The sequence below is a fragment of the Camponotus floridanus genome, unplaced genomic scaffold (assembly GCF_003227725.1).
Source record: "Camponotus floridanus strain SB8 unplaced genomic scaffold, Cflo_v7.5 scaffold136, whole genome shotgun sequence".
Classification (NCBI taxonomy): domain Eukaryota; kingdom Metazoa; phylum Arthropoda; class Insecta; order Hymenoptera; family Formicidae; genus Camponotus; species Camponotus floridanus.
This window is the reverse complement of record NW_020229255.1, coordinates 123,140-146,499: the sequence shown is the minus strand read 5'-3', so window position 1 is coordinate 146,499 and position 23,360 is coordinate 123,140. Positions and strand designations below refer to the sequence as shown.

At 42.7% G+C, this 23,360-nt stretch overlaps 2 protein-coding genes across 13 annotated transcripts in view; one reads left to right on the top strand and one right to left on the bottom strand.

Moving 5' to 3' along the window:
• Positions 1–24: 24 nt before the first annotated feature.
• LOC105253694 (inositol polyphosphate multikinase) lies at positions 25–5,643 on the top strand. 12 transcript variants are annotated; one of them, XM_025406218.1, is made up of 5 exons: positions 25–296; positions 1,704–1,957; positions 2,776–2,955; positions 3,233–3,362; positions 4,084–5,643. In XM_025406218.1, the coding sequence occupies exons 2-5, from the start codon at positions 1,795–1,797 to the stop codon at positions 4,796–4,798; spliced, it is 1,188 nt and encodes a 395-aa protein (XP_025262003.1). In that variant the 5' UTR covers positions 25–296; positions 1,704–1,794; the 3' UTR covers positions 4,799–5,643. The 12 variants fall into 12 exon arrangements, with proteins under 12 accessions (XP_025262003.1, XP_025262002.1, XP_025262000.1 ...); XM_025406217.1 differs by having other exon boundaries at positions 1,691–1,957; XM_025406215.1 differs by having other exon boundaries at positions 25–300; positions 1,691–1,957.
• A 373-nt stretch (positions 5,644–6,016) lies between these two features.
• The window catches only part of LOC105253693 (division abnormally delayed protein), a 55,415-nt gene continuing 38,071 nt past the window's right edge, over positions 6,017–23,360 (bottom strand). Inside the window, exons 6-8 of the mRNA XM_011261876.3 lie at positions 16,858–17,005; positions 14,628–14,835; positions 6,017–14,081 (exon numbers count right to left, since the gene is read on the bottom strand). Coding sequence (XP_011260178.1) covers positions 13,981–14,081; positions 14,628–14,835; positions 16,858–17,005 — 457 coding nt within the window. The 3' untranslated portion in view covers positions 6,017–13,980. The remainder of the gene's footprint in view (positions 14,082–14,627; positions 14,836–16,857; positions 17,006–23,360) is intronic.

Genomic DNA, 23,360 nt, shown 5'->3' with positions numbered 1-23,360 from the left:
TCATGCTCTAAAGCTGTGTACGTAGCAGAGCGCTCTGACGGCGGTGAAAGCACATATAACGGAATGGTATCGTGACGAGTGCGGACGGATGAGAGGCAACGGAAACTTTGGCAAACGTAGTCGATCTAACGAGAACGGTATTTTTGCTTATCGAGAAAAGATACGCCTCGTCGTCTACGCGCGATCACCGTGAGTTTTCGCGTCGTCGTCGCGTTCGCGGTATAGGTTATAAACGGCGCGCGCGTAAGATCGGGCTAACAACCGAATCCAAAGAGAGAGAGAAAGAAAGAAAATACGTGTGTACGGTTTATATATCGATCTTTTGTTATTTTCACGCGAAGCGTGCACGCGAGCAGGTAGAGTGACAGAAAGAGAGAGAGGGGGGAGGAGAGTAAGTGACAGAGAGAGAAAAGTGGAGTGAGGTTAGACGCGATTTTTTTTTTATTTATTTATTTATTTATTTATTTATTTTTTAAATAAGGCAGTTAATTCCGAGATTTACGCGCGCGATTTATCTTGAAAGCTTCAAGGCGAGTTTTCGGAGTACTCGCGATACGGGCTTATCTCGCGACAATTATCTCGGCTTTGTCAGCGAATGATCATCGCTCGCGATTATCGCGGTTTCGTGTGTCAAAACAATTCGATTTGACTCGAATTCGAAAATTGCATCTCATCCGAGAAACGTAAATTTCATTATGGAGTTTCACCGTAGGAGCGCGAAAATTAAACCGGCGTCTCTGAAGACGATCTTTCTATATCTTTCATTTGAATATTTAGATGTATATATATTCGAATATATTTTTAGATAATTTTCGTTTTGAAATAATTTGACAATTTTTGGATATATATATTAGATATCATTAGTATTTTTATAATATATATGATGTCATATATATATATATATAAAATTCAAGAGAGAAAGAAAAAACGAGAAATGCAAAAAGTTCAGCTAAATAGAATAGATTTATTGCTGCACTTTGCCTTTCATTGTTTCAAAATTATATAATATATGATGTCATATATATATGTCAACATATATTATATACATAATTTTGAAACAATTAAAGGCAAAGTGCAGCAATAAATCTGTTCTATTTAGCTGAACTTTTTCCATTTCTCGTTTTTTCTTTCTCTCTTGAATTTTTATAGATTTATATCTATCTCATTTTCTATTCTAATTCGGCAAAAAAGAATAAATCTAAGCACAACGTTCGATATTAATATAAATTGATACTCGATTATTGTGTCATCGTTCGTTGTTATTTGACATCACCGATACGTTATATCTTTTGCGATAATTGTCTACTTAAAGTGTACTAGGAAAAAACCGGTAAGAGAGATAGCTAAAGAGATAACGGAAAGATACACGGAAAGATACAAGGAAAAGAATAAATTCGCAGAACGATTAAAAGAGTGATTATTAAAGAGCGCGCTCAGTCGCTCCGAGTTGCAGTGAAAAATTTCGCGCGAAGATGTACGTATTCGAATAAAAACACGTATTAAATCCAATGATAAGCGAAACCGTGTTAATTTCAAGGTGAGCGCAATTTTTTACATACGCGATAAAAAATTTCGCATCGATCGTCGCGTCTCTCTCTCTCTCCCTCTTTGTCAAAGTAACACTACAAGAAAAAAAATTTATAACATATTAATAAATAATATATTGTAAATTATTTTCGCATATTTATAGAATGTGTGTTTAGCGAAAGTGCACCGAACCCCCGACGTGATCTACGAGGAACGCGCGACGTTTAATTGCAGAGATAATTGTTGCCGTATCTTCCGCTATTAATTATGACGACTCTAGAATCAGACGAGAGCCATGTCGATAAAATGCCGCATGTGGAATGGAGCAAAACGACCTCCGGATTGGCAGGATGTATGTTCCCCGATGGACTGAATCCCCTAGAATGTCAGATGGCCGGCCACTTCTTCGACGGTGATAGACACACTATTGGTAAGTGCGAAAATTTTGCGCGCATTTTATTTGTGGGATATTTAAAATTATATATTGGTATGATTTAATGTAAAGTTATATCACATAAATTTCAATATAAAATTATATGAATATATAATTAATATATAAAATATTATATATTAATGTAAAGCAGTATAAAATTATATATTAATATAAATTAATCATGTATACAAAGAGGCAGATGGAACCATTATATAATTATTGACACAAAATTCAAAATTTATAATAAATTAAATTTAATTAAAATTAATGCAAGTTATTGAGAGTGTGTTTTTCAAAATAAAAGTTTTTCAAGATATATTAAATTTAGATCTTTATTATATCTTATTAAACTCAGATCTTTTTGTTCAGAATTTAAAATGTAAAAGGAATTCCTCTTCCTCTTTTTTTAAAATATACGTAAAATAATAGAAGATTACAAATTATATCAAGTAATGTTTGAAGTCTGATGAAAATTCAGAAATGTTTGCATTTTGCACGGTTGATTTATCTCCTCTTGATTTAGTACTATTCTAATAATTGCTCAATTCTAATCTTATCTTGCGCATATTTTTGTACACACCGCATTCAAAAATATATATTAAGGTCGATCTATGTATTCCTATATACTACTTTTAATTTATCGATCTGAAGCATAAGCAGAGAATCTCTATAATATTAATTATAAAATAACATATATGCAATAATATTTTATATCATTTGAATATAATTGGAAATAATATATCACACATTTATCGATAGTATTAATATTTGTTTATGTGTATTAGATAAATTTACAAAGGGGTGTATTTATGCAGGCATGTTGGTATGCAGACGGACTGGACATGTATTGAAACCGGCGACTAAAGCGATCATCGGGGAAAGAGAAATTGCATTCTACGAGGACTTGAAGAATTCCCATGATGCCACGATAGTGCAACTAAAAAAATTCGTTCCATGCTATTTTGGCACAACAGAACTACAAGTCTTTAACAAACGTAAAGATTTTCCTACAATCTAAACGCGATACAATATCTTTGTAATTAAAGTGAAACGACGTTTAACTTGATCTCTTTCTCTCTCAACATTTTTTTTATATATAATGTATATAATGTAAATAATATAAAATTATACATGCATTTATAGAATATATCAATTGTAATTGTATAAGAATTAATTGTATTAGAATTTACTGTTATGAATATTATTTATCTTGATATCTAGATAGCATCTATCAATATTAATATTTTATCTAATCTATTTATTTGATGACAGGTACGAAGTTTCTCAAGCTTAAGGATATCACGGAGGGCATGGCAGAACCATGTGTGATGGATATCAAGATTGGCCGTCGCACGTGGGATCCTTTAGCCACGCCAGAGAAGAGGGCAACGGAAGAAATCAAGTATGCCGAATCGAAGCGTGCTTATGGTTTTTGTATAACCGGTTTTCAAGTATATTGTCTCTCCACTGGACGATTAAAAAAATTTGACAGAGATTATGGCAAGAAACTTGATGCCAAGGGCGTCGTAGAAGGTATCTGCTTTAGAGTTTTAGGAGACATACAAAGTTCGATAAGAAAAAAAAAGAATAACTGTCACCCGATGCAAATGAATTCAAGATTTACGAATACTAAAAGTCTATTTCAGGACGTAGGGCGTAGTGAGTTTTCTTAAATAACCGAGATAGCACGTTGTCCGCCTCCGATTCGAGCATGGCTAAGGCTAAGTCTCTTAACTCACTGGTGATCGATCGGAAATCAAAATTAGTGTATTTTTCAAATTGCAAATATCAATGGAACGAGTTTTAACTCTAGAACCTTGACAGGACTTAATCACGTTGCTTCTATGATATTTCGTCATATTTTGTCATAATTTAAAATAATTGCGCACATTCTATTGATCCTTTCCTATATTGTATAATTTTCTATTACTATATTTTAAATCATATTATTATATTAAACGATAATAATTCCATGTCAATGTTCTAGAGTCAATAGCAAATTAGACGTTAGCAGCGTTGGGCGCATTAATGAGAAGAAAAATCTTTGCGACATATTTTATGACTTAGTGATAAGACTTTAAGTTTTACATCTTTCAAAACCGCGTTAAAAATTTTTTTTCATGCAATGAAACTTTCTTGAACATAACACCTGAGAGGCCAGCCTGTCGGCAGTTGATCTTCGCACTGTTGTCACTCCTGGGGAGAATCATGCTGTTCTTCCGTATACAGCGGAAATATCGCTTCTACTCCAGTTCACTTTTGGTCGCCTACGACGCTCGAAAATTACGGCAGTGCTGTCGTTCTGATAATGAAGATCCCAATGATCAGATGTACTCCAGAGATAAGTCCGCGTTCTTTCCGTCGACGAGTCGTACCACTTCAGGCCCAAACGTATCCGAGCAAGTCGCGTTGGTCGCGTCCGTTTCCAACGTAGGAATCAAGAGAAATTGGATGGAGGCGCAGACAAGTAGACCAATACTCAAAAGGAGCGTAAGTCTCAGCGGATCCGTGCCGATAGCGTGTGAGCAGATATTGAATCGGAGCGGATTTTATAGTCCAGATTTTAAGATAAACCGCCTCTGTCGATCTTGTCCGAGCCAATTTTCGCTTCCATGCACGAATAACGTCACGATTAAAGATATTCGCAACATAGAAAACAACTGCAATTGGGTCAGAGTAAACATGATTGATTTTACACACGTTTTCCCTGCGGATGACTCCGATTTGGATTTTAATTATTTGGAAGGTATCGAGAACTTGATCAAGCTTTTAAGTACATTCATCAAACGTATTCGAAAACGCGAGCAAGACAACTCTTGTGCAACTATTGCGCAATAAAGTTTTCTTATCAAAGAGAATAATGTGTTATTCGTGATGATATTCCCGGAAGTGAACGAAGAAAATTGATTCGGCTAAGAATAGAATTGGCGATGTGTCGGCCTTATTATCGAACGATGGAGAGTAAAATAATCAATAGCGCCAAGATCTTTGACAATCGTCAGGTTGAAAAAGGACGCTGTTCACCAAGGAAAACTACGTGGAAAGCTACTGAGCTTTTGGGAGAGAGAGGTATTGAAATCTGAAGAAACATGCGAGCATCGAATGTAAACAGATACAATCCCCAAAAGACGGAAATTTTATATGGACTTGAGGCGACATGTTTTTCTCTAAGATTTCAGCAACACTTACTCGATATCGAGCCAAAGATCGAGTATGAAAGAGGATTTTTCTGCCAAATTTAAAGAGGCAGTCTAATCTAATCAAACAGACGATTAATTTTGAATCTAAACAGATTCCAAAGAGACAAAACGTCTTCTCTAGAATATAATTAAGACTTTTATACTTTGCCAAAAAAATTAACACATTGTATAAAGTATCTAAGAATTTCGTACACAAATTTCTCCATATTTGCCGTATACATAAAAAAATATGAAAAATATGTAAAAATTCAGTGCCGGTAGAAAAATGTAATACATCTCATCGTTCAAGTTCATATTATGACGACAATAAGTCGCACTTTATAAACACTGTATTGCGATGGCAAAGGATCCTCTAAAAATGATGTATCTTTACTATTGAATTTGCCAAGTCACAGATAATTTATATTGTACGCATTACGTGAAAGTGCAGAAATTATTGTAAGTATAACACCAGCAATAAATCATTATGACGTAAAGAATGAATGAGTTACTGAGCGCTTCTATCGATCTTCGCGGTAAGATTCTATGAAAGACAATAAAAAAGTCTTAACTATTTTACATTTAAAAATATTAGGTAAAATTAGTTAATATTAATTAGTAATATCACCAATCAATATTACTAATAAAAAATTAGTAATATCACTAATCAGTATTATACTAATAAAATTATTTGCAACTTGATATTCTGTATCTCGATAAGCAACACATTATACAATTATTTTTTCCAACGATATATAACTTAATCACTAATAATTATTATATTTTTATGATTTTGTCATCGATAATCTAAATTTTATCACGTTACTTCTTAGAATCGTTTTCGCGCGACTTACCAGGATACAGACAAGCTCTCACATTGTTGTATAATATTTTATTCGTCATTCACTCGTAAACAGTTTTTACAGATCGTCGCCGATTGACGTGTACGCGTCGTCGCGACTGAATTAACCGCGATAATAATTAATAATAATTTTAATCTCTCGTATAACACTTATGATAACGCGCGCGCGCGCGCGCGCGCAGGTACACGTTCCTGTACGCGTGCGTGTGTAGGTATAATGTATGTATATAAGAATGCGCATACAGGCACACAAGAATGTACGCGTAGACACATTATATACATATGTAGATTGCTCACGATCATCGTTCGCATTCTTCTCCCTCTCTGTCGCATCTTCTTTTTACCTACGCTCACTTTACTACCGCTTTCTCGTTCAATTTGGGTTAGTGACTTAATCGAGAGGACTGCGCGTGATCGAAACTATCTCATGTTACATACACTATTTTCGCTTGTCTAACTACGAATCGAAATTGCCTCTTTAAAAGTCGAAGGAGAAGGAGGGGAGGGAAGGGGATTATACTTTCACAGCTTGAATTTTGTTAGTTTGTCTATAATTCTACGATAAAAATGTCGAGATATTTCAGAATTTTTGAAATAATAGGCAAAGCTATTTTTATTACAATCTGATAGAATAGTGGAATCATCACATATGAAGAAAATTAATCTGTTACAATCGCGATTGTATGTATAATTAACGTCGTCAACATCGTTATCGCGACGAGTTTATAATCAGTTCGGACGATTATGTAATTAAACGAAGTGCAATAAACGATCGATGGAGCAACGCGAACAGTTGATCTCCTTCCTTTCGCCCGACGACGTCGGGAAACGCGCGTTGATTCTCGCCCAATTAGATAGTGAAACAAGAACGCGACGAGATAATAATATAAGTAGCCCTATATCACATAGTAAACGCAAGGCGCAACAATAAATATTGCAAGACGCATTAAATAGCTAAGTGTGTAACGCAATGGTTCCGTAAAAAAAACAACGGATCTTGTTAGTACGTACGATAAAATATGCATCATGCTAGACTAATAATTGTTATACAGTGTAATCGGAACAAATGCGCGCACTCTTTTTCTCTCACATATAGACACACACACACATATGTTCGTTCTCTCTCTCTCTCTCTCTCATTCTTAATTACATAGGTATAATTACAAAGCGATTCGATCGAACGATTATAAGAACGATTGTTCGTGTATTTCGTTCGCGTCTCGTTCCCCGCATTCGCTCTCACAAGATAAACGAAGAAAATCTCAAGATAAGGAGACAAACCGCTTCGCTATACGAGGCAAATGGCAATAACAACGAGAGATGCGATACGCGTATTGATGAAAAAAAAAAAAGAAAAAAGAAAAAATTGTATTCCTAATCGATCGCTCGAGTTTCCTTCCGCGTTCGCATCTTCGCATATGTTTCCTTTACGCATATCATAATATAATTAGACTCGCTTCAACATTATAATTAACGGTTACTTCGTCGATAATTACTTTAATAATTGCTTTATTAGCTGCTACTTTCATTTAGGTCGATATTTTTAACGTATTAATAACTATATAAATACAGCAGGCATTCGTTATATATTTACAGATCACTTTCCTTCTTTTTCGCTCTCTCTTTCTCTCTCTTTCACATTCTCATTTCTATTTTCTTGCATCGTGTGTAACTCGCATTTTCTACAGCACCCGCTTATCTCTCTCCTTGTCCTTATTCTCTCGCAAATTTTGATGACGAAAGAGCGGATCGTTGTCATTAAATTAGCCATTAAATTAAAGCCGTATCAACACGGACATTATCCCCCACACACATCTTCAGTCTTATAAACTCCAATTTCCTGATTATGTTAATGACTTGAACGATCTTCATGTTAAGTTTAAATAAACGTATAACGCACATTTTCTGAAACCAGCACGTATGATGATTGTTATCTCGGCAATGTTAGAATAATAATACTAATGATATGAAATAAGATATTAATTGACGCAACGTTATAATTGTTCTAAATTTTGTTACATTATCGTTCTAAACATTGTTACATTATCGTTTACGCGTACTATGACAAATTAGTATCTGTATCGAAATCGTCACCAGGAAACGAGGCAACGAGGGTCCAAGACCGACCGATGTTGGCAGACGTAAGGACGAGTCGCGCGCACGTTTGAGAGATTTGTCTGAATGCGCTGCTTAAATATGCCCGACAAAAGCCTGCGAAATTGACGAATTACGACGGTAAAGTCGAACAATTGCATGCCTGACCCACGCTGAATTAGGGCTCTTTGCGCTACGGGCATCACCATGGCGAGTCCGGTTCGTTCTCTTTCACCGGATTTCGATCTTATTAGAGCTCTGAAAGGGAAGAGATCTCCCGGACAATGACACGTTCAAGAGAGTGAATCGGCGTTTGTCATGGGCTGTTGTTCTCTCTCTCTCTCTCTCTCATCGAATAAATGGATATAAATGATCTAATTGGATCATCGCAAAACGGATTCAGATATCGAATTTCCTTCGTTAGCGATTTGATGATAAAATCATTGCTATATATTGCTTTCTTTGAGAGAGAAAACGCCTAATTTCTTTTAAATTTCATACATATAGGATATTTCTAAAGTGACTTTTTTGATAAAATTATAGATGTTTTAAAAAATTGTTATAACGGCATGTCCATTATTATTAACAATTTTATGTATTTATAAGTTTATTCCGTGAAAAAATTGATCGTTTTAAAGTCTAATATAAAGATATTGATGGTCACGAAACTAATAATTAAATTAAATCCATGAGTATATATTTTATTTAAATTATGTATTTATATTTTTTTCTTAAAAGCTTTTTATAATTCCAAACTAGATAGTCACTTTAAGAATCCTATATATCTATTCTTTTATTTTTAGTATCTAGACTTGATATCCAATTTTGAGATCTCTGAAGAAAAAAATATCATTGTAATATTTTGAGAGTTTCGTACAAATATTTAATAATATATATCTGTAAAAGGCAATACTTTCATTTTGAGATGTATGTTGTGCGGGGTAGAATCCTCAACACTTTAAATCACACGAGGGACGTTTCTGAATTCAATTTCACAAGATATATCTAAAACTAAAGGCAATTGATTTGATCTTATTTTTAATAGATATTTACTTCAATAATTTATAAAATAAGGTCGTTTAAAATAGATGTGTTGAATATTTTATATCGAGAGGTCTATATCGTTGGCCAAATCGGAAATGAGAGATTACCGTCTCAAGATTATTCAAACATATCTCGCTTCTATAATTCAATCGCATTTCTATCAATTTGCAAACCATCCGCTCTTTCGCCCACGCGATGTGTTATCCTAACACAATGTTGGAATAAATGTTTGCGAAGCTGCTAGATATCTTCGGAGAGCTCACGTAGAAACGTTAGAGGCGAGTGTACGATGGAAGAAATTACAAAAGGAAAAGAGAAAGCTATCATTATATATATATTCTGACATATACACATGTACGCTATAGCGAGAAAGAGCTCGGTTCCGCACCCTTATTCGAGTAGTCACTCGGGTTACTCTTTCTCTCATCCAAAGAACGACGACGCGACGCTACGGCCAGGGATATTCAGAAAGGCACTCACTCATCCTCAAAGATATCCGAAAATCAAATATACAAAACGAATACGGCGTCGCCGAAACGTCGCGACTCGCGCTACCTCGAAGAAACGATGTTTTGTTTGTTGCCGACTATCATTTTTATACTTTCTTATATCAAATCAATCAGAACAATAAAATTTTTAGCTAGTGTATCGCAAATAAATCGCTTTCTTCTCTCTCCTCAAGAAAAAAAATATATATACATGTATATAAAATAACAAAATTAATTTCAAATAATTTATGTAATTTTCGATTATAATATATAAAATAAAAAATAAAGTCACCATTTTCTCGTAATTTTACGCGTCATAAACTATCATTTTTTAATAATATTATAGTTAATATATTAATTAGGAAATATGCAATCATTTCAGAGTCTCAAAAGCATTCTGATTGATTTAAAAAGCAAATCGCCAGATTCAAGTGTCATGTGCACAAAATTTGCCACGAGAACGTCGAAAGTTCCTCGGTTTCGCGTATATATATATATAACACAGTGGAAATAGTTCCCTCTTTCGACTTTTACCGTCAAGTTAAATGTGCGAGTCATGTGCGCGTGAAAAACGTGACGGGATAATACCCTTAATTTTAATAATGAGATACAATTCGGCTGGTTAATATCGTAATGCTATATAAGATATCGATCCAAGAAAGAATCTTGCGTCATGGAACGCTCTGGACATTAAGAAAAATAACGGCATCGAGATATTCAAGATTAGTTATCTTTACTGAATCGCGATCGTGGATCATCGACGACGATCTCAATCTGGAATTATCGTTGAATTAATCGCGAAAATTATTCGGGAAGCGCGAAAAAGTCCGCACGAAGAAGTGACAATGCAAAACGAGAGATTAAAATCTCTTTCAAAGTATTTCCATGAAAAATATCAAAGTATATAAAAATGTAAAAATTTAACTATTTTCTTTTTTAATATAAACGTAACATCATGATTTAAAAATATCAAAATTGCAATACCACTAGAATATTTGCGCTCTTATTAATTAATTTATGCATGATAATTGAATATTAGAGAGAACGTAAACCGATTTGGCACGTTACGTATTTTACGTTACGTATTTTTCAATTAGTTAATACGTTGGCAAAATTTCCAAAAAATATTGACATTTCTTCTACGATGAAAATAAAATTGTCACAGAGCTTCATTTTATGATCGATCGCGTTAATTAATATGTCAGCTCTGAATAGATATCCTTTTTAAGAATAATCTAATATGCAAGATGATGTAAAAATGTACCATAATGCAATTGTATCATCGAACTTATAATACTGTTTGTTAATATCATGATTTGCGATGAATATATCTCCAATGTTATTGCACTGTGTGTTGTGAAAAAATAATTATAAATAAGAAAATTTATTGTGCTGATTAGATTCTACATTACAAGCTAAAAAATGATCAATTATATAATTAGTTGGCAGAAGATTTACTTTCTTCCAACTTTTAAAATAATTAATAATGAAAAATAAATAAGAAAAAATATATGTATGTAAAATTAATAAAAAAGAAATGTATATGTATTACTTTGATGCGAATGTCGAATGATCCACGATACCGACGATTTTTCGAGAGACTACTGATTACGATCTAGAATGACATATATATTTACGTAATTTCCGGCAAATTATCCGGATCAATATCTACTTGAAAAAACTCGAAAATATTTCAGCGGGAGCGAGTCGCGGGGTTTTTTTTTTGTTTTTTTTTCTTGTTTTATTTTATTCGACAAATTTTTTTTGTGTCTGCTGCGTTAAAAAGGCCCCTTTTTTCTAGGAAGGAAAAGTGAAAGATAAATCACAGAAGAGTGTATACTCACGCAGAGAAGACGTATCGCACACTAGTACATTTACATAGGGATCTCAAGGTTCGCGCAGCGAATAATAATTATCGTCTCGAGTAAAAATCAGCTCTCGATCGCGTAGTAACTGGCATTTTGGCAGTTAACTTTCGTACGTATATAATGTATATATATATATATATTTATATATGGCATATATATGCGCGTTATCACCGACGTTCGGATGATAATATATGGCCTCCTCCCCCCTTTGTCGTTCTTCTAATAATAATATATCGATGACGACATCCGCCGAAGCGGGCGAAAAAGACACTTTTCCCTGCTTTATACAAAAAACGGAGAACAGCGCGCACGAGAAATACACGAGGCACACACGTTATTATTAACGTGACTGCTGTTTGGTTGGCGCACGATTCGCGGCCGATTGGCTCGAGAATATAACGATATTTGCGTACGACTTCTTGCACGAGTCATACAAGAGCAAGTGAAGGTAAAATACTTTCGTTTTGCATGTACATATGTACATCTGGTATTCGGCACCGAACGTGATCGCACGAGATATCGAATTTAGACTTTATATGATTCAATGATCATCGAGAAAATAAATTTAAAAAAAATGGAAATAAGATATATGTACAAATAAAGAGAACAAATTTAGTTCTGTAATAAATAATATCAAGATTGAAGAAAGAGAAACACCTAATCGATGTGTTAGAAAATTTAGATTTCAATATCTCTCTTATTTAAATAATTTTTTACTTTTGTAACAAAGACGAGATAAAGATATAAATTAACAAGAGATAAAGACGTAAATCCCGAATAAAATATTTCTACATTTGTCGGAATAAACTTTGAGTGAAAACGTCTAGATTCCATAAACAGATCGAATACCGCCCTGTAAAGGCAAGAATGGAATCTGTCAACTAATTATCTATCAGAGTTATCGGCGCGCTATCAGCTCTCTCTCTCTCTCTCTTTTTCTCCCTGAATCTTTTCGCGATTCGCGATTGCAGTCTTTTCTAGGCGCTTGTTAGCCAATTTTTCATACGTTACTTGCAACTTGCAACTAACAAAATGTACATCCAATGTAACAGAGAAGAGACAACGTTGCTCGAAGCCATTTCTCAGAGCGGCGCGACATACTTTTTCCCCTCTCGCGAAAGATAAACGGACAGTGAGACTCGTCGACCTTCGAATCGGAAGTTTTGTCCCTCCTGAAACCGGCGATCGATGGTTCGCGACCATCCTGCATTCTTATATAATACCAGCATGACTTGAAAAATTTTCCCGTTTGATGAAATAATTTTGTCGGAGATTCGCGCGATTAGATTTACGTTGTTGTCTATGATGTTTCGCGAGAGAGAGCATACGCTAAGTCAAGAAGTCGGTAAGATATTAGGCGCGCTTGATATTTCTAAATGGACGAGTGTCCACATCCTGATACCTTTTTGACTTTAATGACATTATCGCGCGCGATTTGATAAGATTCCTCGTAGGATAATTTTGTTTATGGCCTCGTAATTTTAACAACGACGAATATATACGTAATACTTTTCACTAATAACTTTGGCTTACGATCGTATTTTGTTCGTGCAACACTCTATCGCAAAATAAAATCGTAAATTTCTTTCGGAAAAATTTCCCATGGAAAAAAATAATGGAGAGAATACTGATTTGCATTCCTCCCGACCTAGATATTAATAACGATTCTCGATCATCGTCTCGATACTCTGGGACTGAAACGATATATATGTGTACCAATGCTGACTCGTTCCTTCGGAACTAGGAAGAATAAATATCCCGCATGATCGTAAAAAAATCAATATATCCAGATTTAAAAAAGTCCGCAAGTTTCTCTCCGCGAAAATATATAACTCTGGAGAAAAATCCTATTTAAATTTTAGAGCCATAAATTTCGAATTCCACGGAGGAGAACATTACACGTTCCAGTTCCACGGTATCGGATTTCTATATATAAGGAACTAGCGAATTTTTTGCCGAAAAATTTCATCTCGGAAGCATCCCAAGATTTATCATCGCGTTGTACAAGCGCGACATCTCAGGCGCGACTCGCTCCTTTTCATTTTCTTTCCTTTTTCGCCGCATTTTTTCCTCCCTCTTTCTCGTATACTTTTACCAATCTGTCTCCCGCACTCCCCGCGCATCGATATATCATTGAAAACCACCCTGTGCCTCCAACAGGGGACTCGCGGCAGGAACAGTACGCTTCGCTGCCCAACACGCTGCCACCGATAAATTATCAATAGTGCGTTATATACGATTCCGGCGGGCACTGAATCTCTCTCTCTCTCTCTTCCTCTCTCTCTCTCTCTTTCTCTCTTTCTTTCTTCTTGTCGACGCCGGAAGAGACCCGCGTGAAACGGATCGATTCGATCCGCTAACGATCTTTCCGATCGCAGGATCTAGTCTATCTTTCCTTATCTACGTCTCGTCTATGTGTTGGCTATGGGAAGAAAAGATTGAAATCGTCCCTTCCTCCCGTCTCTCGTCTCAGCGATATGGCCGATTAAGCGATAAGCGATGCGCAAACAATAGCGAAGGTGATTGGCAGCAAGATCGCCGACGATCTGGCACCGCGATTTTCGTTCTGGGTTTTCGTCGCCGGATCTGAAACGAAGAGATATGCAAATCTGTGATATAATCTCGATGAACCAATTTTTTTCGATTTTAGCGAAACGAAAGGAGCCTTTTTACAATTTGCAATTGGATAAGAGAAATGGTCTCGTTTATTTCGCGTAATTTTGCAATCGCCCACTCAGCTTGATGCTTTATCTAGAAACATTGAAATGTTTTCACTCCGACACATATTCCCCGATAATAATATCGCGATCTCTATGCAGAATTTATAATAGAATTCTGCTGGGAATATTTCACGCATTTTTTACATTCAATAAAATTCCGAGTTAATTCGTTCCATTATATTTTTATCGAAAAGGCTCCTCTCCTTTCGCTCGAACATATTCTCGGACAATGTACTCTATTCGATATCATGAAACTCCCCTGAGAACGAAGTTCCGTTACGAATAACGATACGCGGATACTATATGGATCCATCCGGCAATGGAGTTCCACCAGGAATACATCGGCCGGATTATCGAAATGCAAATCAATGCGAGACGTAATGCGGCTTACAGGATATACAGGATACAGTACCTGACGCCCCTCGGCTCGAATCTGACGAACCTGTTCCGTCCCCGGAGCCGGACCCCTCGTCTTCATCGGGATCGCCGTGACTGTCCTCGTCGTCGTCAATCTCGCCGTAAGGATGCGTCGGGTTGTCTCCGCTTCCGGAACCGTCCTGGGCTTCGTCGGCCAGGAACATACCGAAGTCGTGTGAGGACGCCAATTGCGTTTGTACCAGCTGTCAGGAGGACACAAAGGACGTCGGATACACATTGAGTTGTCGCGTAAAATATCGAATAAATTTCTTTTCTCGAAAATTATGTTATTTTCTTATCTAGAATTATATATAAATTTATTTATAAATTTCTTGTCTAATATTTATGTTATTTAATTAAAATTTAAAATTATTCTTCAAAGTAATTTATTTTCAATCTCAAGAGAGATATTTGATTTCTGTTAGTCTGTCATGTAACTAATCACTGTGCAATGAAATACTACTCGTTACGTGTGATATAGTTACAAATTACTCGTTCAAGTAGAGTATAATTGAAATAGTCGAGTAAGTGAGATAAAACCCAACAATTTTCCGAAATTGATTATATCAAACCTTTCATTCAGCGGTTGCACACACGGTGATCACGAGGGAAAATAACGGCGATTAATTTCGCGATTGGCGACTCATTAAGCTGTTCCATTTACCCAAGGATCTCTATTAACCCATTTGACTCTAGATGCAAGCAACGTCCAATTAATCGCCGACACTGTCAATTTAAATCTAACCATATGTACATATGCATGACGTAGATTTATATTTCGCTAAAATCCGCCATCGATACAAACCTTTAATCCCGCGACCGCTCCGTAATCATTACTCAAAGCTCTCTCGCACCTGTTAATAATATCTCTAGTCCGCTATTTAACGGTTTTCCGATCTATACCGTATCATAGATATCATGCCGCGGGTTGCGTATGCACGCATATACACGGTGGGGATATCTGAATCTCACGAATGATTTTTCTCGCTGTCGTTCAAGCACCGAGAGATTTCGAGCGAATAATTTCGCGGGGCAAAAATGTCATCCTTACAGGATTATCAGATAACAAAATTCTGAACGAATCATTTTTATCGGAGGACAGTCGTTTTTATCGCTCGAGCGATACGTAAGCGGCAAGATTGATCGTGACACCGTGTATACATGCGTGTTTCACGACACTCTAATCAGAAGTAAGCGGCCCGATTTCTCGGCACGCGAATTAACATGCGTGTGGGCGCTATGTGTCTATCCTACACGCGACGGTTGCCAACTTTAACAAGGCTAAAGGCTGTGCCGAAGAATACGAAACGAGACTGAAAACAGACTTATTTATTTAAAAATTTATCGCGTAATTAATTTTACGTTTAAATGTAAAATTTGATGTATGTAAATGCGATACTCACATATGCGTAATGATTTTCTTCTGAAATTAATCGTTATTTTTTATTACAATTATTTTATGTTAAAATTACTAATTCTGTTAAAATTATTTTTCGCAAATTATCTCCCAGAATCTTTGACATGCGTTTATATAGGCAGCCCTAGAAATCGGATATCTATCAGCTTTTGAGCACCCATGTGCCTTTTCAGGTGAGATCCGTCCACGCAGCGCGACACGTGCCTGTGCTCGGCGCACACCGTCTGCGATCTCTACCTGACTATGAATAATTCTAGATTAGACGAGAATTTATGATTCGTCTGGTACAGTCGTCTGGGAGTTACAGGTCACCGAGCAGGTTTTCCGCATCAATGAGCTATTGCGATAATCGTTTACGAATCGTTAACAAGCCGCATACGCGATACGATCTGTAGCCAATGAAGGAAAAATAACAATGAAAATTTTAATTAATTCGATAATTCGCGCTTTATAAGTAACAATTTATCTAGTTAATTAATTCAATAATCAAATATAGCTTTATGAGGATACAATTGATGTAAGAAAAATTTTGGTGGAAAAGCTCGAGCAATTTGCTCGAATCTGCGTACGTGACAAGTGTTCCTATCGCCGAAATCACGAAAAGAAAGGAAGAACGTGACTTTTGCCTCTGCGCTTTTCTCGTTCGAGGACATTGCGGATTTCTTTTCGACGAGAGAATCGATCGGCAGTCGCGTTCGTCGCACGATTCGTCGACTCGAGCGAATGAAAATTGCGGCACGATTTAATGCGAGAGAGAGATGAATCCACTCGAGAGATCGAGCGATAAATTACGACTTGATGCACTCACCTGATTAATGTGCCTCAATTGGTCAATGAGCGCGCTGATATTCGTGCTGCCGGCGTAAGTAACCGGCGTCGACGACGTCGTCGTTAACGTGATTTCAGGATTGTATCTCTGAGCATTCGGACTGGAATCCACCACGGTTTTCGTGTACCTGAAATCATGCAAAAAATTGCGCGATCATTATCAAATTTCGCAAAATTACATCGCACACAAACAAGTAAAATAGTCTTGCAAACAAAATATGAAAATTCTCTTCCCTCTTTCCCGCATCAAAATAATCTCAGTCTCCATTCTATTAAATAATAAAGAGATATTCAGAAATACTCAGAGTTTAGCACGATTAATTTGAATAAAAGAAAAATAAATAAAAAAAAACATAAAAAAGAAGGAAATAAATTAAAAATGAATTAAGGATGTTTTGTACCTATTTTCAAAATATCGAGAATTTCATGAAAATTGTACAGAATGTCCTTTACATGTGTTTAGAATCTTCAGTACAATTTTTAAATCGATTCACTAAAGCGTTCACAAGTTATAAGGATTTTAATTTGCATCGAATTAACATGTGTTCTTATAGGAAACGTATAACCACGATTCAAATGACAAAAACACATGGAAATAATATTCAGAATTTGTTTAAAATTTGTAAAAGTTTAGATACAGAGGAAAATATTTGGTCAAATAATATTATACAAGTACTAACTGATTAAAAAGATATTAAATATAATTTAATGAAGTTAATCATGTATCTGTCACAAGGCGAAATTCTCTACCAAAAGTTAATCATTTCAATTAACAAAATTTGGAATATTTCAATAAAAATGCAATAAATATTAAAAAATACATCTCAGCTAAGATCAAATTGTAATATTTCATGCTCGGCGCACGTGGTCGCGTCCACGTGTTAGACGTTAGGCGTCCAATATTTTTATTTTTATTGCTATTATTATTATTTAACTAATTGCTCGAGAGTGTGTGTCCGGGAGTTTGTGTGCCGAGGCGATGTGTCTGCGTCTGTAAGTGTCTGGTGCCGCGTTTTTTCTTTTGAGGAATGCTCCGTCCGTGATTAGTGAGGTTAAGTGCGTGCGTTGTTGTCGTCCCGTGACAGCTAGTTATGCGTAGTGCGTGGTGCCGCGGTGAGTGCGCGGCGTGAGGGTGCAGTGCGTGACGGCGGTGTGCCCCGGGTTCATCCCGAGACCCACTGCTCGCGGGTCCGCCCGCTGCGGGCTGCCCCCTCGCCCTGCGCGCGCTGTCCGCGCGACCCACGCACTCTTTTATTAATTATTTAATGGCATTTGGCCGTTAAACTGACTAAAAGTAAGTCATAATATGTCTGCGTCTCCACAAGTGGTGGTCCTCCACTACCCGTTCCCGGCGAGGGTATACTGCCCCCGCTGTTGGCGGAGGGAGGACCCGGAGGTGAGGTCACGGGGCGAATTCTGCGATCCGCTCCATTTGGCGAAGCACCTAAAAGCGAAACACCCCGGGGATACAATTACTTATGAATGCGCGGAGTGCGATTTTCGTGGATACGGGGCCTACCCCGTGAGGCCAGTAAAGGCTCATTTTAAGAAAGAACACGCGACTCCCCGGGGCCGAGCGGGTCGCAGCACGGACGGAGCAAATAACTCCAATAATAATGTCAATTATGATGGGTCCTCCGCGAATGCGCGGGGCCGGCCGGCGGCGGGTTCCGCCCCGGGGTCGTCGGCGTCCGCCGGGGCGTCATCGCGAGGTCGCCCGTCCGACTCGCGGCAACCCGGGTTGCGCTCCACGGCTCCGGCGCCAGGAACAACAGCAGCAACACCACCTGCAACAACAACAGCATCCACACCCGCCACACCACCGGCGAGGACATCCCCCTCGTACGCGGCCGTCACCGCAGCACCGGGGCCGTCGACGTGCGGAACATCGTCGTCGGCGGCCACAACAGCAACAACAACAGCAGCGGTGACAGGTGGCACGGCCGCCATCTTGGATGGCGCCACGGCCGGCGCGCCGGCCGCCGCAACTACGGGCCTTAAGGCGCATCCGCAACGTAAAGGCAGGCTTCCATTGAAGCGCGGCGCAGCCAATAGGAAGAGCTCGCCTCTCGCGTCAAGAGAGGCACGCGGATCGCCTCGCAGACCATCCGGCGAGGCGAATGGACCATTGAGGAGGACCTCCGTGACCTCGCCAACCACCATCAGCTCGGCGAGGTCCAGGTATGATCCGAGGATACGGAGGTCCAGCGGCGTGCCTCTCGAGAAGAGCGGCGCGACCAGGTCGACGCGCAGGCCCCCCCTCCCATCACCGGAGTCCGCCGACGATACACCTACGTTCGGCGGGAGGGGGGGCGAGAGGAGAAGGTCGCCCGAGAGGACCCCGCCAAACATCATCCGGGCGGGGCCTCGCACCAGGACTCGGGCGAGCGCATCGGCCGCGAAGTGCGCAACGGAGGCGAGGGCACAGGCCAGACCATCGGCCAATAACGCATCGCGGGGGCCCCGAAGAGCATTGGAAAAGAAGAGGAGAAGCCCAGGGGCCCAGCCGGCATCCACCACCCGAAGAGCCGGCACCGCGGTGCGCGACTTGAGCGCCGCGCTGGCACCGCGGGCGACAGAAGGAGAGGGGGCCCAGGGGACGGCGAGGATGCCCCCCCTGCAACGTGGGACCATGCCCCCCGCAAGACCTGCCCCCACCCCGCCGCAGTCCATCCGCGGCGGCCCAGTGGGGGGCCAGAGGTCGCCACTATCACCGCCGGCGATGCCCGCGGTGTCGTCAGCGCCTGCCGCACTTACGACCAGCACGGTGACGATAGTTTCATGCGGGTCCCCCGTGATGTCCACGGGGTTCCCCGCGGGGAGGCGGGGCACACTGCCTCGTTCCCCCCACCTCCCCTCCGTCACGGAGGTGTCGCCGTGTCTGGTCGGACGGCGGATGCGTCGAGAGGAGGAGAGGCCCTTAACACCACCCAGGGAAGAGGAGCGGCGGCATCCGGAGGAGGTGGCGCAGGGGAGTACGGAGGGCGAGGGGGACAGTGGAGAGGAGGATGAGCCGTGGAGAGTGCGCCTGGGGAGAAGGGCGAGGCGGCGGCTGAGCGGTGGCTCCCCCGGCGGCGGGAGTCCGGTGGCCGCGGGGCGGGGCCCGGTGCCCGGCCTTCCCCCGTTGCAAGCGCCGGCGAGCTTAAAATCATTGATGAGACCGTGCACGGTCCAGGTTCAGCGGACTTTGGTCCGCGCTGTTTCAGGGGATGAGGCGGGGGTCCCACCTCAGGGGACCAGCGTGGAGGGAGCATCGGGAGTGCGTGCTGGACGACCTGGAGGACCAGGAGGCGTCGGTCATCCGAGTGCTCCGGTGGGTGTCCCTGGGGTGATGGGTCGTCGGCGGAGAGGACACGCAACCGGCTGCGTCGGAGCTAGCGGAGAGACACCGGTGGGTCCGAGGAGCAGCGGAGGCGGGAGGCACCCCCGAGGCCTGCGGCGTGTCGCCGGCCCGTCTACCCAGCCATACGGTGGCCGGTCTGTCCCTGCGGCAGTCGCAGGACTCCGCAGACGGCGGCGAGTGGCCGCGCGCGATGTGCTGGTTGGGCGTGCCGAGGCCGTCACCTCGATTGCGGACCTGGAGGAGTTTGCGGCCTCGGTCGCGGCTTTCTTCGGGGAGGAGGCATCGGGGAGGGTTGATGGGGGTGCATCCGGCGTCCGCGACCGTCCAGTTCGGTCGCGTGAGGCGGGAGAGCGGCGCGGCGAGGGAGGGGTGTCGGTGGGAGACGGTGGCGGTGTAAGGGGGGAAAGAGGGTCGGCACCGGCTGGCCCTCCGCAGTCGGGAGAAGGACGCGGCGGCTGGGTGCGCGAGGCTACGCGCTTGCAGGCACTGTACAGGACGAACCGACGCAAGGCGGTCAGGGAAGTATTGCAGGGGCCCGTAGAATTCTGCCAAGTGCCGAAGGATCGGGTTCATGCGTACTTCGAGCGGCTGTATCGCGGAGGGGAGGACCTGGACGGTTCCGGCGCGGCTGAGCCCACTGACCCCTCGGTCGATGGGGGGGAGTACGCGTACCTCATGGATCCCTTCACGGAGCGAGAAGTGGACCGTCGGCTCCGGCGTATGACGAATTCTGCGCCGGGTCCCGACGGTATCACGTACCGTGACCTCCGTGGAGCGGATCCTGGGGCGCGGCTCCTCACTGCGCTGTTTAACGCGTGCTATCGGCGTGAGGCAGTCCCCGCGTCCTGGAAGACCTCCAACACCGTATTAGTGTATAAGAAAGGGGATCGTGACTCTTTAGAAAACTGGCGCCCTCTCGCACTGGGAGACACCGCCCCCAAGCTTTTTGCCGCGCTCATCGCCGATCGTATGACCGAGTGGGCGGTCGCTAACAACAAGCTCTGTCCGGCTCAGAAGGGATTCCTGCGGGACGAGGGGTGTTTTGAACACAACTTCGTTCTTCAGGAAATCCTGACTGATGCCCGGCGGACTCGACGGCAGGCGGTCGTCGCGTGGCTGGACCTATCCAATGCGTTTGGTTCGGTCCCGCACGCGGCGATCCGCCGCGCTCTCGTTCGCTCCGGCGTGCCGGGGGGTCTCGTCAATATATGGAATTCCATGTATGACGGGTGCTCCACGCGGGTCCGAACCGCTGAGGGCTACACCACTCCTGTCCCTATTCGCTCGGGTGTGCGGCAGGGTTGTCCGCTGAGCCCGATTGTATTTGACCTTGCTATCGACTCGGTACTGCGTGCAGTTACCGCGGTCGATGCGGGGTTCGATCTGTTGGGCTCTCGTCACAGTATTGTGGCGTACGCGGACGACATTGCACTCGTCGCAGATACGCCTGAGGGAATGCGGCGGCTTTTGGCCGTCGCGGAGGGCGCGGCGTCGTCGGTGGGGTTGCGGTTCAACCCTGCCAAATGTGCCACCCTGCATCTCGCCGCGGGCTCGGGCGACAGGGTCCTGCCGACGACGTTCGACATCCAGGGACAGCCCGTTCATCGCCTTGCATCTGGTGAGCCTTATAGACATCTTGGTGTCCCGACCGGGTCCTCGGTCGACCAAACACCATTTGCCACAATTGGGGGCCTCCTCGAGGATCTCCGAGCGGTGGACCAATCTCTCCTCGCTCCGTGGCAGAAGCTGGAGTTAGTGGCCACCAACATCTTGCCACGGTTGGATTTTCTGCTGCGGGGCGCCACAGTGGAGAAAAAACCCCTGAAGGCCGCCGACCTGCAGGTCCGGCGGATGGCCAAGTCCTGGCTCAACCTCCCGCAGAGAGCCAGCGCGGAGGTTGTCTACCTCCCCCCGAGAGTCGGGGGTTGTGGACTGCTTCCGCTAGCTGACCTTGCGGATATCCTGTCCGTGTCGCATGCCTTCCGTATGCTTACGGCTGGCTGCGACGCGGTCAGGAGTCTCGCGTGGGCGTCTCTGCGGGGAGTTGTAGCCAGGCGCATTGGCGGTCCTCCGACCAACGAGGACGTCGCGGCTTTCCTCTCGGGTTCACTCGAGGGGAGGCTGCGAGGCGGGGGTGAATCCTCCCTGTGGTCGAGGGCGAGGAATGCCGCGAGGAGGCAGTCCGAAAGGTTGCTCCTTCGGTGGCGGTGGTGTGAAGCGACCGAGGAGCTGATGGTCGAGTGCCGGGGTCCCAGGGGCGACGCGGTAAAAGTCCCACCTGGTGCTCGCAACCAGGTGGTGACCCGTCTGCGCTCGGCGGTGGCGGCCTATTATTTCAATTCGCTAATATCCAAACCGGACCAGGGGAAGGTGTTCGAGGTGTCGTCGCGGGCTGGGGTGAGCAATCACTTTGTCCGCGGCGGCAGCTTCACCCGCTTCGCCGACTGGCGATTCATACACCGGGCCAAATTGGATGTTCTCCCACTCAACGGTGCACGCCGTTGGGGGGAGGCAGACCGAAGGTGTCGGCGTTGCGGGTTGGCAGCCGAGACCCTTCCCCATGTTTTAAACCATTGTGGGGTCCATTCTGCCGCCATACAGCTGAGGCACGACGCCGCATTGCACCGCCTCTGGAAGGCTTGCCGGATGCCGGGAGATAAGCGGGTGAATCGGCGAGTTGAGGGAATTGACGGGGAACCTGGGGGGCTGCGACCTGACCTTGTGGTCAGGCACGAGCCCTCCAAGTGTGTCGTCATATGCGACGTCGCGGTGCCCTTTGAAAACCGCTGGGAGTCGTTCGAGGAGGCTAGGGCGAGGAAAGTTGCCAAATACTCGTCCCTAGCGGAGGCGCTCCAGCGCGAAGGGTACCGCGTTGTCGTGACGGCCTTCGTCGTCGGTTCCTTGGGCTCGTGGGATCCGGCCAACGAGGCGGTGCTTCGGGTGTTGCACATTGGCAGTGCATATGCCTCTTTGTTGCGCCGTCTCGTTGTCTCGGATTCCATCCGCTGGTCCAGGGATATCTACGTGGAGCACGTGTCTGGCGTTCGCCAGTACGCCGCACCTTCACGCCCCTCTGCTGGTGGGGTGCCCGCTACGCCCCCCCGCGCGTTTCGCCGGCGCGGGCCCGCCGAGCAGGAGCG

What these genes read in the sequence shown, in the direction of transcription:
- LOC105253694 (XM_025406222.1), top strand. Translation starts at nt 1,795, where the DNA reads ATGACGACTCTAGAATCAGACGAGAGCCATGTCGATAAAATGCCGCAT. An exon ending in CGGTGATAGACACACTATTG is followed by an intron (nt 1,958 to 2,775) that starts GTAAGTGCGAAA and finishes GTATTTATGCAG; the next exon opens with GCATGTTGGTATGCAGACGG. An exon ending in ACTACAAGTCTTTAACAAAC is followed by an intron (nt 2,956 to 3,232) that starts GTAAAGATTTTC and finishes ATTTGATGACAG; the next exon opens with GTACGAAGTTTCTCAAGCTT.